This window comes from Nycticebus coucang, chromosome 11 (assembly GCF_027406575.1).
Source record: "Nycticebus coucang isolate mNycCou1 chromosome 11, mNycCou1.pri, whole genome shotgun sequence".
NCBI classification, from domain to species: Eukaryota; Metazoa; Chordata; class Mammalia; order Primates; family Lorisidae; genus Nycticebus; species Nycticebus coucang.
The window spans coordinates 104835664-104854558 of NC_069790.1; the positions used below are offsets into that span (position 1 = coordinate 104835664).

Genomic DNA, 18895 nt, shown 5'->3' on the forward strand with positions numbered 1-18895 from the left:
ATTCCTAGGTATTTCATTTTCTTTGAGACTATCGTGAAGGGAGTTGTGTCCTTAATTAGCTTCTCATCTTGACTGTTATTGGTGTACACAAAGGCTACTGACTTGTGGAAATTGATTTTATATCCTGAAACCTTACTGTATTTTTTGATGACTTCTAGGAGTCTTGTGGTTGAGTCTTTGGGGTTCTCTAAGTATAAGATCATGTTGTCAGCAAAGAGGGAGAGTTTGACCTCCTCTGCTCCCATTTGGATTCCCTTTATTTCCTTGTCTTGCCTAATTGTATTGGCTAGAACTTCCAGCACTACGTTGAATAGTAAAGGTGACAGAGGACAACCTTGTCTGGTTCCAGTTCTAAGAGGAAAAGCTTTCAGTTTTACTCCATTCAGTAAAATATTGGCTATGGGTTTGTCATAGATAGCTTCAATCAGTTTTAGAAATGTGCCACCTATGTCTATACTCTTTAGTGTTCTAATTAGAAAAGGATGCTGGATTTTATCAAATGCTTTTTCTGCATCTATTGAGAGGATCATGTGATCTTTATTTTTGCCTCTGTTAATATGGTGGATAACGTTTATAGACTTGCGTATGTTAAACCAGCCTTGCATCCCTGGGATGAAGCCTACTTGGTCATGATGAATGACTTTTTTGATGGTAAGCTGTAATCTATTGGCTAGGATTTTGTTGAGAATTTTTGCGTCTATGTTCATGAGTGAGATTGGTTTGAAATTCTCCTTTTTGTTTGGGTCTTTTCCTGGTTTTGGTATCAGGGTGATGTTTGCTTCATAGAATGAGTTGGGGAAGATTCCTTCTTCCTCAATTTTTTGGAAGAATTTCTGCAGTACAGGAATAAGCTCTTCCTTGAAGGTTTGATAGAATTCTGGAGTGAAGCCATCTGGACCAGGGCATTTTTTGGTTGGAAGATTTTTTATTGTTTCTTTGATCTCAGTGCTTGAAATTGGTCTGTTCAGGAGCTCTATTTCTTCCTGGCTGAGTCTAGGGAGAGGGTGTGATTCCAAATATTGATCCATTTCTTTCACATTGTCAAATTTCTGGGCATAGAGTTTCTGGTAGTATTCAGAGATGATCTCTTGTATCTTTGTGGGATCAGTTGTTATTTCCCCTTTATCATTTCTGATTGAGGTTACTAGAGATTTTACTTTTCTATTCCTTGTTAGTCTGGCCAATGGTTTATCTATTTTCTTTATTGTTTCAAAAAACCAACTCCTTGTTTCATTAATTTTCTGAATGATTCTTTTGTTTTCAATTTCATTGATCTCTGATTTGATTTTGGATATTTCTTTTCTTCTACTGAGTTTAGGCTTAGATTGTTCTTTTTCCAATTCCATAAGATCTCTTGTGAGATTGTTGATGTGCTCTCTTTCTGTTTTTCGAATGTAGGCATCTAAAGCGATGAATTTTCCTCTCAAAACTGCTTTTGCAGTATCCCACAGGTTTTGGTAGCTTGTGTCTTCATTTTTGTTATGCTCAAGGAAGTTAATGATTTCCTGTTTTATTTCTTCCTTCACCCATCTGTTATTCAACAGAAGATTGTTTAGTTTCCATGCCTTTGGGTGGGGTCGAGCATTTTTGTTAGAGTTGAGTTCCACCTTTAGTGCCTTATGGTCTGAGAAGATACAAGGTAAAATTTCAATTCTTTTGATTCTGTTGATAATTGTTTTGTGTCCCAGGATATGATCAATTTTGGAGAATGTTCCATGGGGTGATGAGAAGAATGTATATTCTTTATCTTTGGGATGGACTGTTCTATATGCGTCTATCAAGCATAGTTATTCTATGGTCTCATTTAAGTCTCTTATATCCTTGTTTAATTTCTGTTTAGAGGATCTGTCCAGCTCTGTAAGAGGAGTGTTAAGGTCCCCTGTTATTATGGTATTATGAGATATCATATTGCTCAGACTGAGTAAGGTCTGTTTCAAGAATCTGGGAGCAATTAAATTGTGTGCATAGATATTTAGAATTGAAATGTCTTCTTGTTGTATTTTCCCTTGACCAATATAAAGTGACCATCTTTGTCTTTTTTGAGTTTAGTTGCTTTAAATCCACATGTATCTGAAAATAAGATTGCAACTCCTCTTTTCTTCTGAATTCCATTTGCCTGAAAAATTGTCTTCCAATCCTTGACTCGGAGCTTTAATTTGTCTTTTGAAGCCAGGTGTGTTTCTTGCAGACAGCAAATGGATGGCTTGTGTTTTTTAATCCAGTCAACCAATCTATGTCTCTTCAGTGGGGAATTCAAGCCATTAACATTTATTGAGATAATTGATAAGTGTGGTAGTATTCTATTCGTCTTATTTTGTGAGAGTCCATTGCTTAGTTTTATCTTTTGCATCAGTGTCGAGGTTTGGTTCTGTCCTTTAATTTCTGAGTTCTTACTTTGCTGCTGATCCATTGTGGTGGTCAGTGGGCAGAACAGGTTGAAGTATTTCCTGTAGAGCTGGTCTTGTTGTGGCAAATTTCCTCAATGTTTGTATATCCGTAAATGATTTGATTTCTCCATCAATTTTGAAGCTTAGCTTAGCAGGGTACAGAATTCTGGGCTGGAAATTGTTCTGTTTAAGTAGATTAAAGGTAGATGACCATTGTCTTCTTGCTTGGAAAGTTTCATTAGAGAAATCTGCGGTCACTCTGATGGATTTGCCCCTGTAGGTCAACTGGCGCTTACTCCTGGCAGCTTGCATAATCTTTTCTTTTGTCTTGACTTTGGACAGGTTCATCACAATGTGTCTTGGAGAAGCTTGGTTAGAGTTGAGGCGACCTGGGGTCCGATAGCCCTCTGAAAGCAGTGTGTCAGAATCTTTGGTGATATTTGGGAAATTTTCTTTTATAATATTCTCTAGTATGGCTTCCATTCCTCTGGGGCATTCTTCTTCCCCTTCTGGAATTCCTATAACTCGTATGTTGGAACGCTTCATAGAGTCCCATAATTCTGACAGTGAACGTTCTGCTTTCTCTCTCTTCTTTTCTGCCTCTTTTACTATCTGAGTTATCTCAATAACTTTGTCTTCTACCTCTGAAATTCTTTCTTCTGCATGGTGTAACCTGTTGCTGATACTTTCCATTGCATCTTTAAGTTCCCTGATTGACTGTTTCATTTCCTTCCGCTCTGCTATATCCTTTTAATATTCTTCATATCGTTCATCTCTTATTTGATTCTGTTTTTGGATTTCCTTTTGGTTATTTTCCACTTTATTAGCAATTTCCTTCATTGTTTCCATCATTTCTTTCATTGTTTTCAACATGTGTATTCTAAATTCCCTTTCTGTCATTCCTAACATTTCTGTATAGGTGGAATCCTCTGCAGTAGCTACCTCATGGTCCCTTGGCGGGGTTGTTCTGGACTGGTTCTTCATGTTGCCTGGAGTTTTCTGCTGATTCTTCCTCATGGGTGATTTCTTTTATCTGTTTCCTTGCCCTAATTTTCCTTTCACTTCCTCTTGCTCTTTAAGTTCTCGTGCCTGTGGAAGTTGCAGGCGGGTTTAGACGGATTGAACACACACGACCACTTGCCGGCTTTCCACTGTTTTAGTCCTCCTCTTGGGGTCCAGAAGTCTCTCGCTGACTCCCTGTATCCTCTCAGGGGTGATGGTAGGCAGATCCCACCAGCCATAGATGCCTGGAGTCCTATATCTCTATAGGACTATGCCTATGCCTTACTCATCCCTATCCCTATAGGGATATAGATATATCCCTATATCCTATATCACTCACGGTGCCCAGATGCAAGGAAGCTGTTACTCGGCTGCCATCTTGCTCCGCCTCTCAAAAGACAAGGACTTTTAAAATTAATAGAAGATGATGCAATTGCCACCAAAAACTAGGGTTTGATGAAGTGTCATTACGTAGTGCAGTAAGAAGATTTATGTGCAAAAGCCTTAAAAGTGGTTAAACTCATGCAAATTGTCATCAACACTGCATTCATAATAGCCAGGAGATCGGATCATTGCCAAGTCCAGGAATTCCTTAAAGGTATTGCTACTATAATGACATCATTTACTTGTGAGAAGTAACATGGCTAAGTTGAGGCCAAATGTTGTAAAGATTTTATGATTTGCAATATGTTTATGGTATCAAAAACCAAATTTGTGCCAGAACTTGGAAATGAAAACTGGCTTACAGATTTAGCATTTTTAGTGGAATTAATTGCTTTATTTAAATGAGTTAAACGTGTGTCTTCAAGGTGAAAACCAACTTAGCAAGACAGTGTTTCAAGCCATAACAGCATTTCAAGTGACACCGAAATTATGTGACAAGCTCAAATTAAGACCAACTATCTTATGCATTTTGACATGTTGGCATTTTAAACACAGTCCTGTGAACAGTGAAAAATACGCAGCCTTGCTTTTCAATTTGATAGAGGAATTTGAAAATAGATTTCATGATTTCTGAGAAAATATATTTTGTTGCATCTGTGATTCCATTTTCAGTTGACATAAATATGTTATTTGCTAATTTTTAAATGGAATGCACAGAGCTGCAATCTGACATTCAATTTAAAGGAAAATTTGATCATGTCTTTTTGCTAGACTTTCGTAGGTCCTGTCTTCCCAGAAACTATCCCTCACTTCACATCATGCCTTACTCATGTCATTGTCTTTTGGTGACACCCACATTTGTGAGCAACTGTTTTCAAGGATGAAGCTGATAAAATTAGAACTGAAATATCTGATGAGCACCTTGAGAATTCACTGAGAATTGCAACTACTTCCATTGAACCAGACAGGAATGCATTAGTTTTTCAAATGCAATGTGAAAATCCCACTAGCTTTATGCTGGCCACTTTTCCTTTACTTGTATAATCAAAAAAAAAAAGACGTTTTATTACTTAGATATGTACATTTTGTATAATCGCAATCATGAGACCTGTTCCATGATCATAAAAGATTCTCTGAATGGGCCACTGTCTAATTAGAATTATTATGTGACGTCTACATGTTTATGGTTTAATAAAAAAAATAAAAATTGGGGCAATGCCGGTGGCTCATATGCTGGTGGTGGCGGATTCAAACCCAGCCCTGGCCAAAAACTGCAAAAAGAAAAAATAAATAAAAATAAAAATTGTATTGTTAAAAAAAGAATTATTATATGATGACATGCCATGAAAATTATCCACAATCATTTCTTGGTTGGCTCCTTAACTTTTGCCCGTGTTTGTGTGTTTCATGTGTGCAGCTCTTCTTGTAGTGTGGCTCAGTGAAGCCACAGGTTAGACCTCCCTACTGTAAAACATTGGTCCTCAGCTGATTAAAAATGTAGAAATGACCTGTGGTAGCAGTAAAGAAAGTAGGGAAGGGCTATTGTGTTTTTCTTTTTTAAAGGACAAACAGAAAAGATGGATGTCTGTTACTATTTCTGGAACTAAGATAGGCAGACTCTCCAAAGCCTCCTTCCTGAAGATTCCAAGCCCTTGTCACCTTTCTGCCTTCACATCCCTTAACCATCAAGGAGCTCAGTCTCACCAACAGTGAGGGAGGGAGGGGGGTTTGGTGGGACTCATCATAGATGGACAAAAGTAGACTTCGTTACTACTAGTAGTATTGAAGTACTATGTTAAAGAGGAAGATGTTATTTCTAGCTTCAGGACCACTAAACAGGCTTCCCCCCCAAAACATTGCCTACCATGATGCTTGTAGATTTGCAGAACAGTGTTTCACTTAAGCTTCACTTACATTGTTAATCAGAGAGGCTTCTCGTGTATTGGCTTGAACAAGCAAGTGCTTTACTTAATATCGGTTCTATGGAAAAGGTATTTTATGTATCAGACTACCACGAGTCAGAGTTTAGTGCTCACTGTTGCAGGCTTGTCCTGTATCACCATCCTCTGCCTCATCTTACGTGACCTGAAAATCCCTTGGAAACATGAAATGATGTTAGGCATGTCATGGGATATAGTGGGTAAAAAGTTGAAAAAGTTGTTCTTGGAGAAGACAGACTGAAGTTTGAATCTACTCTGTATGACCCTGCCAGAGCCTCCATTTCTTCCCCTGTGTTTGCTAATAACATTACATGAATATTTCTAGGATTATGTGAATTTTTTTTTTTAAATGTCAAAGCCCCAGCACAGTACCAGTTTCCTAGTAGACATCTGATAAATAAAAATCCAGTGTTCTACTTTCACCTTCTTTCTCTATTGCCCGGCATATCACTTGGCTTGGCACATATCTTAATCACCTACAGTATGACGTTAGAGGTACACACAAATAAAATATAATTCAGGGGAATATTGGCAAGGCATGTATTTGTCTTGTGTGGGAAAATCTAGTTTGTTTCCACTTGGGAGATTGTCTTCTATATTTTTTTTTTTAATTTTTTTATTAAATCATAACTGTATACAATGGAAGATTGTCTTTTATAAATAACACTGTAATATACTTTCCATCCCTTTCTCGAAACAGGGATTCTTTACTGAGAAAGCTTTATGTAAAAAGAGAACTACTATTTGTTCCTGGGGGGTTTGTGGTTAGAATTTATGTGGTGTAAAAAAGACACTCTTTGTCATTTTTTGTTTGTTCATTTATTTATTCATATATTCATTCAACAAATATTTGCTGTGTGCTTCTCTTGTGTTTATTACTATTCGAGGCACCACGGAGACATCCATGCACAAAATAGTTTGGCTGTTAATAATTATAAAGTAGGTAAGAGTGGAGTATAGAAGATGATCCTTTCCTCTAAGGAAAGATTTTCTTCCTAAGTTGAAAGCAAGTCACCCTTTGGCAATTTATACGATCAGCCATCGTGATTGGATTTGTTTGACTTGAGTGGTAAACCATTTAAGGGTGAGGGTGAGTCTTTTACCTTTCTTTTCCTTTTGGTGTAGCAACCAACCCAGAGGTCATGCTAATATATGCTTTAAGAATAGGCACTTATTTGCTAAAGAACTTAATCTAAAAGAACCTCTCTGGCAGGTGACAGCTGTGAATACAGAGAACTTGACTTAGACCATTCAGCTTGGTCTCAGAGCCAACCAAAGACCCTATCAGGAATTCCCTATTTACTGCATTACATGCCTTTTCAAAATCCTTAGACGATATTTATGAAGCAAAATATGTGCTGTAAAATAATTTACTTTTACTGCAGTTACTTTTATATGGAAAGGTCAGTTTTGAAATTCGGACACATTAAAAAGGTCAGATGGGCTTGCTGTTTCCTTGTCTCAACAAGGGTCAACGTCAAATTCTGTGTTATTTTTATTTAAGCCCTTGGTACAAGGCACTCATAATTTCAAAGCCCATACGCTTAATATTGATTATTTTTAATTGAAAAATTAAGTGTAGGGACAGGCTTATGTCATTCTGTCATGCCATCAGTGTTCCCAGCAATTTTCTAAATATTTTACTGCAATAGTGTTGCCCCTCAAATAAGATAGGTACGTTTTATACATTTGTTAAAAAGTTATTCTCATTAATTGACTAGTACCGTGTTGCCTAAAGTAACAAGAATAACATTTTTGGGCAGCGCCTGTGGCTCAAAGGAATAGGGCACTGGCCCCATATATCAGAGGTGGCAAGTTCAAACCCAGCCCCTGGCCAAAAACTGCAAAAAAAAACCAAACAAACATTTTTTTTCCTTTTTTTTTGCATTTTTTCTTCCTAATCCACGTTCCAGCGACGTTGTGTGTATGTGTTTGTGTTTGTGGGTGTAAAATCAGTTAGATCCTTAAATGCTTGGTAATTTTCAAGGGGAGAGGAGACAGCCATTTATTTGAGATGTACCAGGTGTTGAATGCTCTTTTCTATGTTATCTTACTCAAAAATCACTGTATGCCCTTGAAAGAGTTTATTGTAGTCTTTATTTTATAAGTGGAAAAGCTGAGGGTCAGATAATTTCAGTCATTTTATCACATTGTGCTAATAATAATTAACAGATCTGGGATCTGACACAGATTATTATGATTCTTTCTGCTGAGCCATGGTCATTTCCATAATACTATTTGTTTCCAATTCTTTCTGAGGCCTTGGTTTTCTGTTTGCATTTTATGAATATTACTATATTCATTACAAACTACATGAAATTATAGTTGGGAAGAATCAAGGAATGGATAAAGCGAGGAGCTAATTATTTAAAAATAAATAAATTATCGTTAAAGAAAGATGGAGACTTTACCTCTTTTATGTTTACATGTATGGAGCTGGAACATATTCTTCTTAGCAAAGTATCTTAAGAATGGAAGAAAAAGTATGCAATGTCCTCAGCCCTACTCTGATAGTAATTTATAGCTTTCATATGAAAGCTATAACCCAATTACAGCCAAAGTATATGGGGAAAGGGAGGGGAAGGGCCGGGGAGGATGGGTGGAGGGAAGGTAATTGGTGGGACCACACCTGTGGTGCATCTTACAAGGGTACATGTGAAATTTACTAAATGTAGAATATAAAATAAATAAATAAATAAGTAAATAAATTCTTAAAGAATGTACTAGCCTGTGAGCTTCAAGATGTTGAATTTCCTGCAGTCTTCAGGAGGTCTTAGTTCCACCTGCTAGTTGTCTGGAAGAACCTGTCGAGCCATTGTCCTCATAGTTAAAAAATAGAAAATAATCTTCAGATACTCCAATAATGAAAAGAAAAAAATGGGGAATATGACTGGGGCATTTCTTCCCCTCCTTTTGCACAATTATGTTCTACTTGTAACATTGTTGTTAGTTTTCCTTTTATGCCAACTACCTGTCATCAGTCACCATTTTCTGGGGTGCCCATCACCGGGCCCCTGACAGCCATAGTTAGACTGGAAGTGTAAGAATGAGGGGGAGGGAACTTGGCTCAGACCCCTGCTCTGCTCAGGATTGAATGCTTCCTTCGGAGTGTTCACGACAGCAGATCCTAAGTTACCTGATCACAGGAAGGGAGGCGAAGAAAGTGAGTTTTCAGACAGTCAAGATTTATAGACCTACAGTATTTCACTACGGCTTTCGGTTCTGACAACTTCAGTTTTGAGAATATTTTCACTGGCTTAGTGCTGTCTATTGGTAATTTATTAAGCTACATTTGGACTTGTCTTTTCTGAGAAGAGGAAATCACGTGAAAGGCAGCGTGGCCGGCACTGGTAGTGGAACTGGAAGAGTATCTGAGGTTCCTGCAGGTGGAAGTTTGTTTGGAGGTTGTGGTAAAGAAGAGTCTGTTTTTTTCATTTTTGTGTCTGAACTTTACTTTTTAATTTAGCTTAAGGATCCTGTGCGAATCAGTAATCAGCTCATCCTTCTGTAGCTGGCAGGGGTTTCAAACAAATGAAAGTGTTATTTAGTTTCTACCTTTGGGCTCAGTCATCATTATGCCTTTACATTCACAGCCAAATGCTGCTCTCACTGATATTTCTAGTGGCTTACGTGCTGCAATTTGTTATTCTATTGCAGCTCATCTTTTGTTCTCTTTGTTCTCTACAGTATTGTCATCAATAAATGTTTGTCAAGCATACCTACTGCCTGCAGGGCTTTTGGGATACAGATAGAACTGCTTACATTTGTTAGATTTTCAACAATTTACAAAGGTTTTCTACCTAGGCTTTTTCAGCTAATTGTGATATCGTTCTGCTAGGTTAGGTCTTTGTTCTTTTCTTTAGCCAGCAAATGTGTGCTTGTATAATCACTTTTCTGGAAATTACTCCTAGGGGGGAAAAGTTACATAAGTATTAGAAGACATGTAACAATAACAGAAATGACTTATGTTGATGTTCACCTGGGTTATTTTGTATATAGTCACTGTTATTGGAACCGTGAACTTTGGAGAGGGGCATTTGATGGTTTGGGGTTAGTTGTGGGACCTAAAGGAATGGTGGGAGGGCAGAGGGACTTTTAGAGGGTAGTGCAGTTTGGCCAAAGAGTGCAGGTGGGCACATGTACGATGTATTTAATGTGAATGAGGGTAATAGTTGGACTGGAGCCAGGTCATTGAGGCATGATTTTTTTTTTGGCCAGGGCTGGGTTTGAACCCACCACCTCCAGCATATGGGGCTGGCACCCTACCCCTTAGAGCCACAGGCGCCACCAATCATTGCACTTCAGAAGATTTAGAAACCTTTGGAAATCATCTAGTCCAAGTCACATATATCCTTAAAAGATACGTTCATAGTGAGTAATTAATGTGTTTTTATATGTGTAGTTTTAGTTATCTGTTCCTGGAGTGCAGAATATATCCTGGTTTCGTCTACATCTTATCGGTGATTCAATTCTGATTAGATTTTATAGTCTTTGAAGGAAAAGTGTTAAAAAGAAGGTGTATCTATTCTCTCTCTCTCTCTCTATATATATATATATATATTTTGTAACCACACTATGTGACCTTTCAAGGAGCATTTTTGTTAAAGGAATATTGTTTGTGTTCATTTGGACACTTTCCTTTTCCTTACAATGCCACAAAAACTTAGCACGTTTTTCCATTAGTATCTCTGATGCAAATAGAGTATTACAAGATGGATTTTTTTTTCCAGTGAGAAAGAATAGCTTATAATTTTGAATTAAGAGCTGTGTACACCATTTTGTTCTTTTGTTATTCTTAAGAAAAATTATACTCTGATTAGTTGGTGAAAACAGCTGATCCAAATGGTATTTATCTAGACCCTGATGCCTCTGGGAAGTCTTGATGATCCCGAGTATGGATTTCTGAAGCTTCACATGTTTTTATTAATTTCCAAGATGCCTCAGACCGTTGAGGTAGATAACAAATCAAATGAGATTTAGTTGTGTTTCACAACCTGCAAAGAACTGGAATCAGAAACAAAACGTTACATTTAGAAGAAAGAAACCAAATATAAGTATCAATTGCTGGAGTTTTGAGGAAGCCCACTGGATAGCAGCCATCTTTCCTGCCAGAGTTCTGAAGCTATTGAGAAATAATATCAATAAGGTAGGCGGAAAGTGGAACACCGCCCTTACACTGATACAAGCTGGGCTGAGGCATGAAACCTCCTTTGAGAGTAAAATGAGGCTTGCTAACAGAACATCAAATGTTGACAGATTTATTCTCTGACAGGCCAGACCTTTAAATCTAAACTCACACCACACACCACTTACTGTCCACAGGTGCTCTGGTTCCTAAAGTGAAGTGAGGGATTTGCTACGCCATGCGTGCCCAGCTTTTGCATGCATGCCCAGCTTTTGCATGCGTGCCCAGCTTTTGCTTCTCAATTTTTACCAAAGGAGTCACTTTGCATCCTTAGGAGTGGATCAAAGGTAGAGAGCAGCCAGGGTTTATGTTAATTGAACTTCATTTCAAAGGAAAGAAAGAGGAGCTTGTGGAGGGGCGTTTCTCTCAACATCCAAAGTTTTCATGTTCTGAATTCTCTGAAGTGCGGGAGTGGCATCTTAGTGGCTGTCCCCTGGAAAACAGTAATGAGGAATATGGGTTGCCTCAGCCTGTGTGAGCTTGGCGGTCACTTCTTGTACCATGACCTTTCATTGTTCAGTTAATGAATCAATTAAGGACCATCTGAGGAAGAATTTGACTCCTAGTGTGTACAGGAAAACCTTTAGATAGCATCAAGAAAGCGTTAACTTAAACCTTTACAGTATGGGACTCAGCAGCTTGGAATAAAACACTGGATGCATGGAGCACTTCTATAAGAAACTGATGCTCTTGGTGACACAGGATGACACTGAGCGGAGAGAGGGAAGGGGGGTGGGGGTCACTGTGTGTGGCACACCTTTTGAGGGCGGGACACAGTTATAAGAGGGTCTTTATCTAACAAATGCAATCAATGTAACCAGGTTTTTGTATCCTCAATGAATCATACCCAATAATAAAAAAAGGTAAAAAACAAGGACATTGGTAATTCTGAGTCATAGTAATTTAGAAGAGCCAGACTTTGAATATTACATAGTTTTAGTACTAGATTAATGAATTTATATTTTTGTAATTCCTTATCAAAATGTGCTTGAGAAATTTATAGTAAACATCTATTTACTAAAAAAGCCTAAGGAGGTTTTGTTTTGTTTTGTTTTGTTTTGTTTTTGAGACAGAGTCTCACTTTGTCAGCCTAAGTAGATTGCTGTGGTGTCTTCGTTCACAGCAACTTCAAAGTCCTGGGCTCAAGGGATACAGCTGCCTCAGCCTCCCGAGTAGCTGGGACCACAGGCACCTGCCACAATGCCCGACTATTTGTTTTAGAGACAGGGTCTTGCTCTTGCTCAGGCTGGTCTGGAACTCATCATGATCTCAAGCCATCCTCCCGCCTCGGCCTCCCAGAGTGCTAGGCTTACCGGTATGAGCTACTATGCCTGACCCCAAAGGAGGTTTTTAATAAGAAAATAAATAAAAAATAATTGTGTAGTTTAACCAATTTTTTTCTTAGTTTAACACAAAATAATAGTGTATCTTACAATAGATGGGACCTTAGATTTGATAAAATATACTTAGGCTTCTGTAAGTCTCTGTTCCAACCTTTATATATAGTACAGGGCAACTTTTCAGGACTCTTCCTTCTCCTGAAAGTTTGATGTGCTGTACTGTCCAAGATAGACACTGTTTGCTGGAGATCAAAATTTTAATTGAGCAATAGCCTGACACTGTTGCTTTAAATATGCCATTCATTCTTATTTTGCTTCTACTTTTTGACTAGAGAATGAAAATTTTAATCCATTGTTTATTCAAGTGAGAAAACTGGACTAAGTCATTCAAAATAATTTTATAGGTATTGAAGGTAATTGTTTTTAAAACATGGTTCTACTTTTGACAGCACAGCACTCATCTGGATGGGCTTGGATCATTTATTTATAAAATTTCAGTGCGCTAAATCTCCTTTTTTTCTCTTTTTTTCTGAAAGGGGATCCTGATGACAACTTAATTGAAGGTGGAGGAACAAAATTTGTCTGCAAACCTGGAGCCAGAAACATCACTGTCATATTCCATCCCTTACTAAGGTGAGTACAGTGATGTACTTACTCAGGATCAATATTTTCATTATTTATGCTGATGTTCTGGATGCCAGTAGTTCAGTCAGCATGGAAGCCAGTCATAAAATAAATCTGTTTTCTGGGGCCTTGATATCGAAGTTAGTCAATAGAAAAGATCATGTCAATCCCCCTGAGTCACTACTCACTCTCTGGAGTAATAGTTGCGAGTACTTTTGTTTGATTTTCTTTCTTTCACATTCCCTCACTCCTGCCCCTCTCTGTCCTCTTAATCTGTCTCTCAGGGGTTGGCAAACTATGGTCCTCTAGAGATATCCAGGCTGCACCTGTTTTTGTAAACGCATTTGCATTGGTACAGTTACACTCATTCGTGTTTGTACTGCCCATAGCTGAGTCTGTGCGAGCCTTTCATTGTTGAATCATTGCAATAGGACCCTTATGGCCCCCCAAGCCTAAAATATTTACTCTCTTGCCCAATACTGGGAAAAATTGCCAACTGATAATCTATCTCTCCCATTTATACTAATGACTCATCTATCCTTTGAGAATTGTCAGAGATCTCAGAACAAATACGATTTACAAAAATTTAGGACATTGTATCAATTGAATATATGGTTTTATATATATTGAAAGGTAACACTGTGATGGCTGGAGTAAAATCTATTATAGTACTCACTTTCTTGTGATACAATGATTGTATGACTATATGGAAATAAGAATCCATAATAAAAAAATACATGAACCTTATGTATCTTTAAATAGGCATTTTGGGGGGGGAAGGGCTGTTGTTCAATGGGTACATAATTTCAATTTAATGATGAGAACTGTAATGGAATTTTCGTATAATGGACCAGAAACTCTTGGGTTCACTAAAAGTTAGGTACCTCACCTTAACATTCTCAACTAACTTGTGAAATATTTGATGCACTTGCTGTAACAGTTAAACAAATGCTACTAAATTGGCTAGAGATAAAATTGTGTATAATTTTCTAAAACATAAACAGTTTATTACTGTAATTTTCCTGCCTTCTCATTAATACCATTAGAACTAATTAAAACAGATCTCTTATTTAGGTAACGTCTGTTTTGATTACTTTCGTCAACTGGTTTTAAATGCAAAAACAAAAATACACAATTTAAAAAACAAAAATTTGACTTTCACACAGTAAAACATTTTTAATTAAATATTATTAACCTTAAGAAATCCTTTTCAGCAAACATTTACAGCAAGTAAATTCATTTAATTTAAGAATCATGGGATTAAGAGAATTAAAACTATTCTGTACACGTTTTATTTGATATGTATTACATATATGATATGTACAGTACATAAATGATAACATAGAATTTCTAGATTAAACAGTGTTGCTCATATATATCAACTGACTTTGGTAATTAGTTTAGCATTCACTGTCTTCTCCAAACGCAATTGATTTTACTTAATTAATGTTGCTGTTAAGAAAACAAATTTTAAAAGGCCCCCAATTATTATAGGCATCTTCTAGCCTAGATTTGATGCCATAATTTCATGCTAAGTTATGTGTTTGTTTGGATAAATGGGATCCTTATGCTTATGTTTGTTCTCAAGTCTAGAGGAAACCCTTTACAAGCTTATTTAGTAACATCAGTAATCATTTTCCAAGAGATTTTTCCCATAGCAGTTTTTTAAACTTTTTAATGTAAAGTTAGGAGAAAGAAATGTATAACATACATGTGCTAGCACTTAATTCATACTTAAAATGCATTTCTTGTAGAAGCTTGGTCGAGTTTCAGTATTACCCTTCTTGACAATTTTTTAAAGTGTTATTAAATATAAGTGCTGTTTTGCTAGATAATTGTTTTAAGGTTTAATGTTACTCCCACCGGTTTGACTCACTTGTTTGGTCTCCACTTTCATTCAGAATTTTAATTTATTATTGATTAGAACTGGAGGAATTTGTTGCTGATGTAGCTTATCTTTCATTCTTTCTCTGTCTCTTAATGGAAGTCACAGGAATATTATGTGGTCTGCAAGGTAAGTTAATTCCTTGATAAGCAGATGACCATTATAGACTTTAAATAAAACCTTGGCCCAAATTGCAGGCTTGCTTCTCAAACCCATTTTAGAGCCCCACTTTAAAACTCATAATGGGCTTGTGGAACTTCTAATGACTAAGGTAGTTTAGTATCTTTATACTTTTTTAATTTTAGACTTTGCACTTCAGTATTTGTTGAGTGATTTATTATCTCTTCTTGAAACTATAGGTTTAGTAATTAGAGCAATCTGTGGCAACATTTACTAGTATATTTCACTATTACTATTAACATTTAAATTATTTTATTTTTCCTTTTGGCCTTCATTTACTGACACTTAACAAATGTTTATGAGATACTTATGATGTGTATTTTCTCTGGTCCAAGTTAGATGTGGACTCTTGTTTGGAAACAGGTACTCTTATTTTTATGGGATTATTTAAATAAAATTATATAGCTATGTTTTCTATCTTTTGCGATGCTCATTGCTTTTGTTCTGTGCTACTTGAAAATGAACGTGATTTACATTCTATTGTTTCTAAAATGGTGTAGCCCGATGAGAGAGGCATTGTAGAAGAGTGAAAGGCAGCAAAAAAGTACCAGATTGAAATCTAAAATGAGAGGCATAACTATGAATCTTGGCTGAAGTCTCCGCTCGGCTCCTTCACTTCACTTTTACTCACTGCTTAGTTATGGGACGCTGGTGTTTTGCCAGGTCCTGGGGAGACAAAATAACAAGATTGCATCCTCATTTACAAGGTAGTGTCTTGGTAGGTGCACAGGAGTTAAGAAGCCTGAAAACACAAATATCGCGGAGGACGCGATCAGTGGGATCTCTCGTGGGAGGGTGGAAATCGGTTCAGCCTCTCTTGAGACGAGTTTGACATTTCTAGGGAAATACACACCCCGTTACCCAGGGTCCCCTCCTCATGCTCACTTGGATCATGTGACTCCTATCATTTTTCCATATTAATTTCCCAAACTCTGTAATTGGTTAGAATAATTATTCTTTATTTATAACTTACATCACATTAAAAAATAAGTTTGGAAGGAACTTATTAAAGTTGACTTGTTAAACATTATGTCACTTCTTTCTCGTACAGTTTTTGGTGATCTCAAGTTTTTGTTTTTTTTCCCCTGGAAGGGAGAAACCTTTTATTTCTTACGTTATTCTTTCCCTGCATCAGCATGACTGGAACTCTGTCTTTCTGAAACTTTGCCTATGACTTTTCTACACATTTCATGTATTGAAAACATTTTTTCATGATTTTCATTCAATGGGCAATGTATTCTTTGCAGCCTGGAGCGTTCCCTGTGTTGAAAATTCTGAACCACCCATCTGAGAAACCACAGGGCAGATTCCAGTTACGCTGTTTTATATATTCCCAGGAGTCGTTTGTACTTTCCCGTCATAAAATTATTGTACAAGGTCCTCAATTCTGGTTGTCTGGCAAATTTGGTTTTGTGCTGTCCTCATCTCTACTGTAGTCTTCATCACTAGGAAACCTCGCAGGCTGGTGGAGGCAGACATCCTGGCTTGCACTCTTCGGGCCTCTGGTCTTGAATATTTCATGCTTTTTCTTACCATTTTCTCTTTCTGGTCAAGTACGTCTCTTGGAGAGTGAATTTCTAGAAAAATGGGACATAGTAGTATGTTGCTTATGTTACTCTTTGCCGACGGAGACATTAAACCCTTAATGAAGGCTTTTGGTAACAAGAGGTCATCTAATCAGTTTTTCTGCCCATGTGTCTACATGAACAAAAACATATCAAACAAATATATTCCCGGTTACACTCATACATCCTAAAACATTTTCACCATAATATAGATCCTTAGAATGATATGACTAATGCCTTTTCCCCCATCAACATGTTTGCTATTTTTCATCTTTCTCTGTAACCTGTTAAGGGAAATGAATGGATTTATTTCAATAAATAGAACTTATCTTATGAATTTGTGAATAGATCTTATGAATTTGTGGAAGAAAAGGAAGATCTGTTAAATGTTGAAGTTTTCGTGGCGTTATTTTCCTTCTTTTGTGTAGGGCTGACATGCATGTAGGTTTCTGTTTAAGAATTATTTTTGAATCATTATATTATGGTGATGGTTAACTGTCATCTAAATACAAATAAACCTTTGGCACTGAATCACATTTTATTGAGGTTGCAACCACAGTTTAACACTGAGTGACACTTTTTATTACAATTAATGTATAAAGTAGTCATTTCAGGAAATTTGAAATTACTTTGTGGCTGCCATTTCTGAGGTTTGCGGTGTAAGGAGTGAGAGTTCCCCCACCCTTTTTTTCTTTTCATTTTGTATTACTCATTATTCTCTAAAAATCTAAAAACAGATCATTTATTGTGCCTTAGGTTTGTTAGCACAGTCCTTCATATTGCAAAACACAAAAGAGAATGAAAAGTTTTTCTTTGGAAATCTAAATTCTTGTCTCTGACTAAATAGTACTACATACTATTAGGAATATGCACTAACGTTTTTCTGTTTGGTTGGTTGGTTGCTGGTCTGCAGAGGCACCATGGTGGGGCTGTTGCTAAACGAAAACGGCATCATGACTTTGACGGTGTTATGTTCACCCCATCAGAAGTGCAGGTCCCTAGTTACATAGGGGAAGTCATCAGAGAAGGGCGGCAGGATTTCATGCAGCCCAACATGGCTTTAGGAACAAAATCCCCAGTCCCCACTTTGCTGGGGCATGAGTGAAGAGGGAGGGCACACTGAGCCCAAGGAAACTGTCTCTCTGTGTCCTCAGCTGGCCTCTTCTCAGGGCTCTGGGAGAAAGGGAATTCTCTGGTGCCTCTTCCTCATCTGAGGACCCCAGACCTGTCAGGTCAGGACCCCACACTTAGGACCCCATTTAACCTTGATTACCTCCTCCAGAGATTATACGTTAAATTTCACAATTGGAGAAAACAAATAATGTAGTAAACAATTTCATCATTCTTTTAGCACTGGTGCTCTTTTGTTTGAGATGCTAGACAATTGAAAGTGAAGACAGGAGTAGAACATGTTCTAATTTTTTGTTTATTTATTTATTTTGAGCAGCCTCTCATTTTATACCTAGGCTGGAGTGCATGGTGTGGTGATAACTTGCTGCAATCCCATGCTACTGGGCTCAAGTGATCTTTATGGTTCAGCCTCTGGAGTAGCTAGGGCTATAGGTGTGTGCTGTCAAGCTAGCTAATATTTATTTATTTATTTTTTATAGAAATAGGGGTCTCTCTGGTGCCCAGGCTGGTCTCAAACTCCTGGCTTCAAGTGATCCTCAAGCTTAGCCTCCCAAAGTTCTAAGATTACAGGTGTGAGCCTCTGTGCCTGGCCCTAATTTTTAATTATTATAGGTATATAATAGTTGTATAGACATGTATTTATTGCATATGTATAATGTTTTGATACAGGCATAAAATGTGTAAAAATCAAATCAAGGTCATGGAGTATCTATCACCTAAACATTTATCATTTCTTTGTGTTAGGAACATTCCAATTCTACTCTTTTAGTTATTTAAAAATTATACAATAACTTAATGTTGACTATGTAGTCACATTATTGTGTCATCAAATACTAGATATTATTCTATTTAACTCTATTTTTGCATCCATTCACCAGCCCCAATTTATTGCCTGCTCCCCACTATTCTTTTCAGCCTCTGATAATCATCATTCTGCTCTCTATCTCCATGAAACCAGTTGTTTTAATTTTTAGCTCCCTCATAATGAGTGAGAACATGAGAGATTTGTCTGTGATTCGCCATTTCACTAAACATAAAATTCTCCAGTTCCATCCATGTTTTGCAAATGACAGGATTTCCTTTTTTGTGGCTAAATAATATTTCGTTATGTATATGTTCCGCATTTTCTTTATCCATTGATCCATTGCTGGACACTTGGCTATTCAATACTGCGTTAAACATGACAATGCCGATATCTCTTTGGTATACTAATTTCGTTTAATTTGGTAAATATCCAAATCATGATGTGATCTTAATATTTAGAGAAACCTA

The 18895-nt window shown here is 37.1% G+C and overlaps 1 protein-coding gene across 1 annotated transcript in view; it reads left to right on the top strand.

Moving 5' to 3' along the window:
• The window catches only part of EXOC4 (exocyst complex component 4), an 849353-nt gene that overhangs the window by 376501 nt on the left and 453957 nt on the right, over window positions 1-18895 (top strand). Inside the window, exon 10 of the mRNA XM_053608803.1 lies at window positions 12775-12871. Within this exon, the coding sequence (XP_053464778.1) occupies window positions 12775-12871 (97 nt within the window). The remainder of the gene's footprint in view (window positions 1-12774; window positions 12872-18895) is intronic.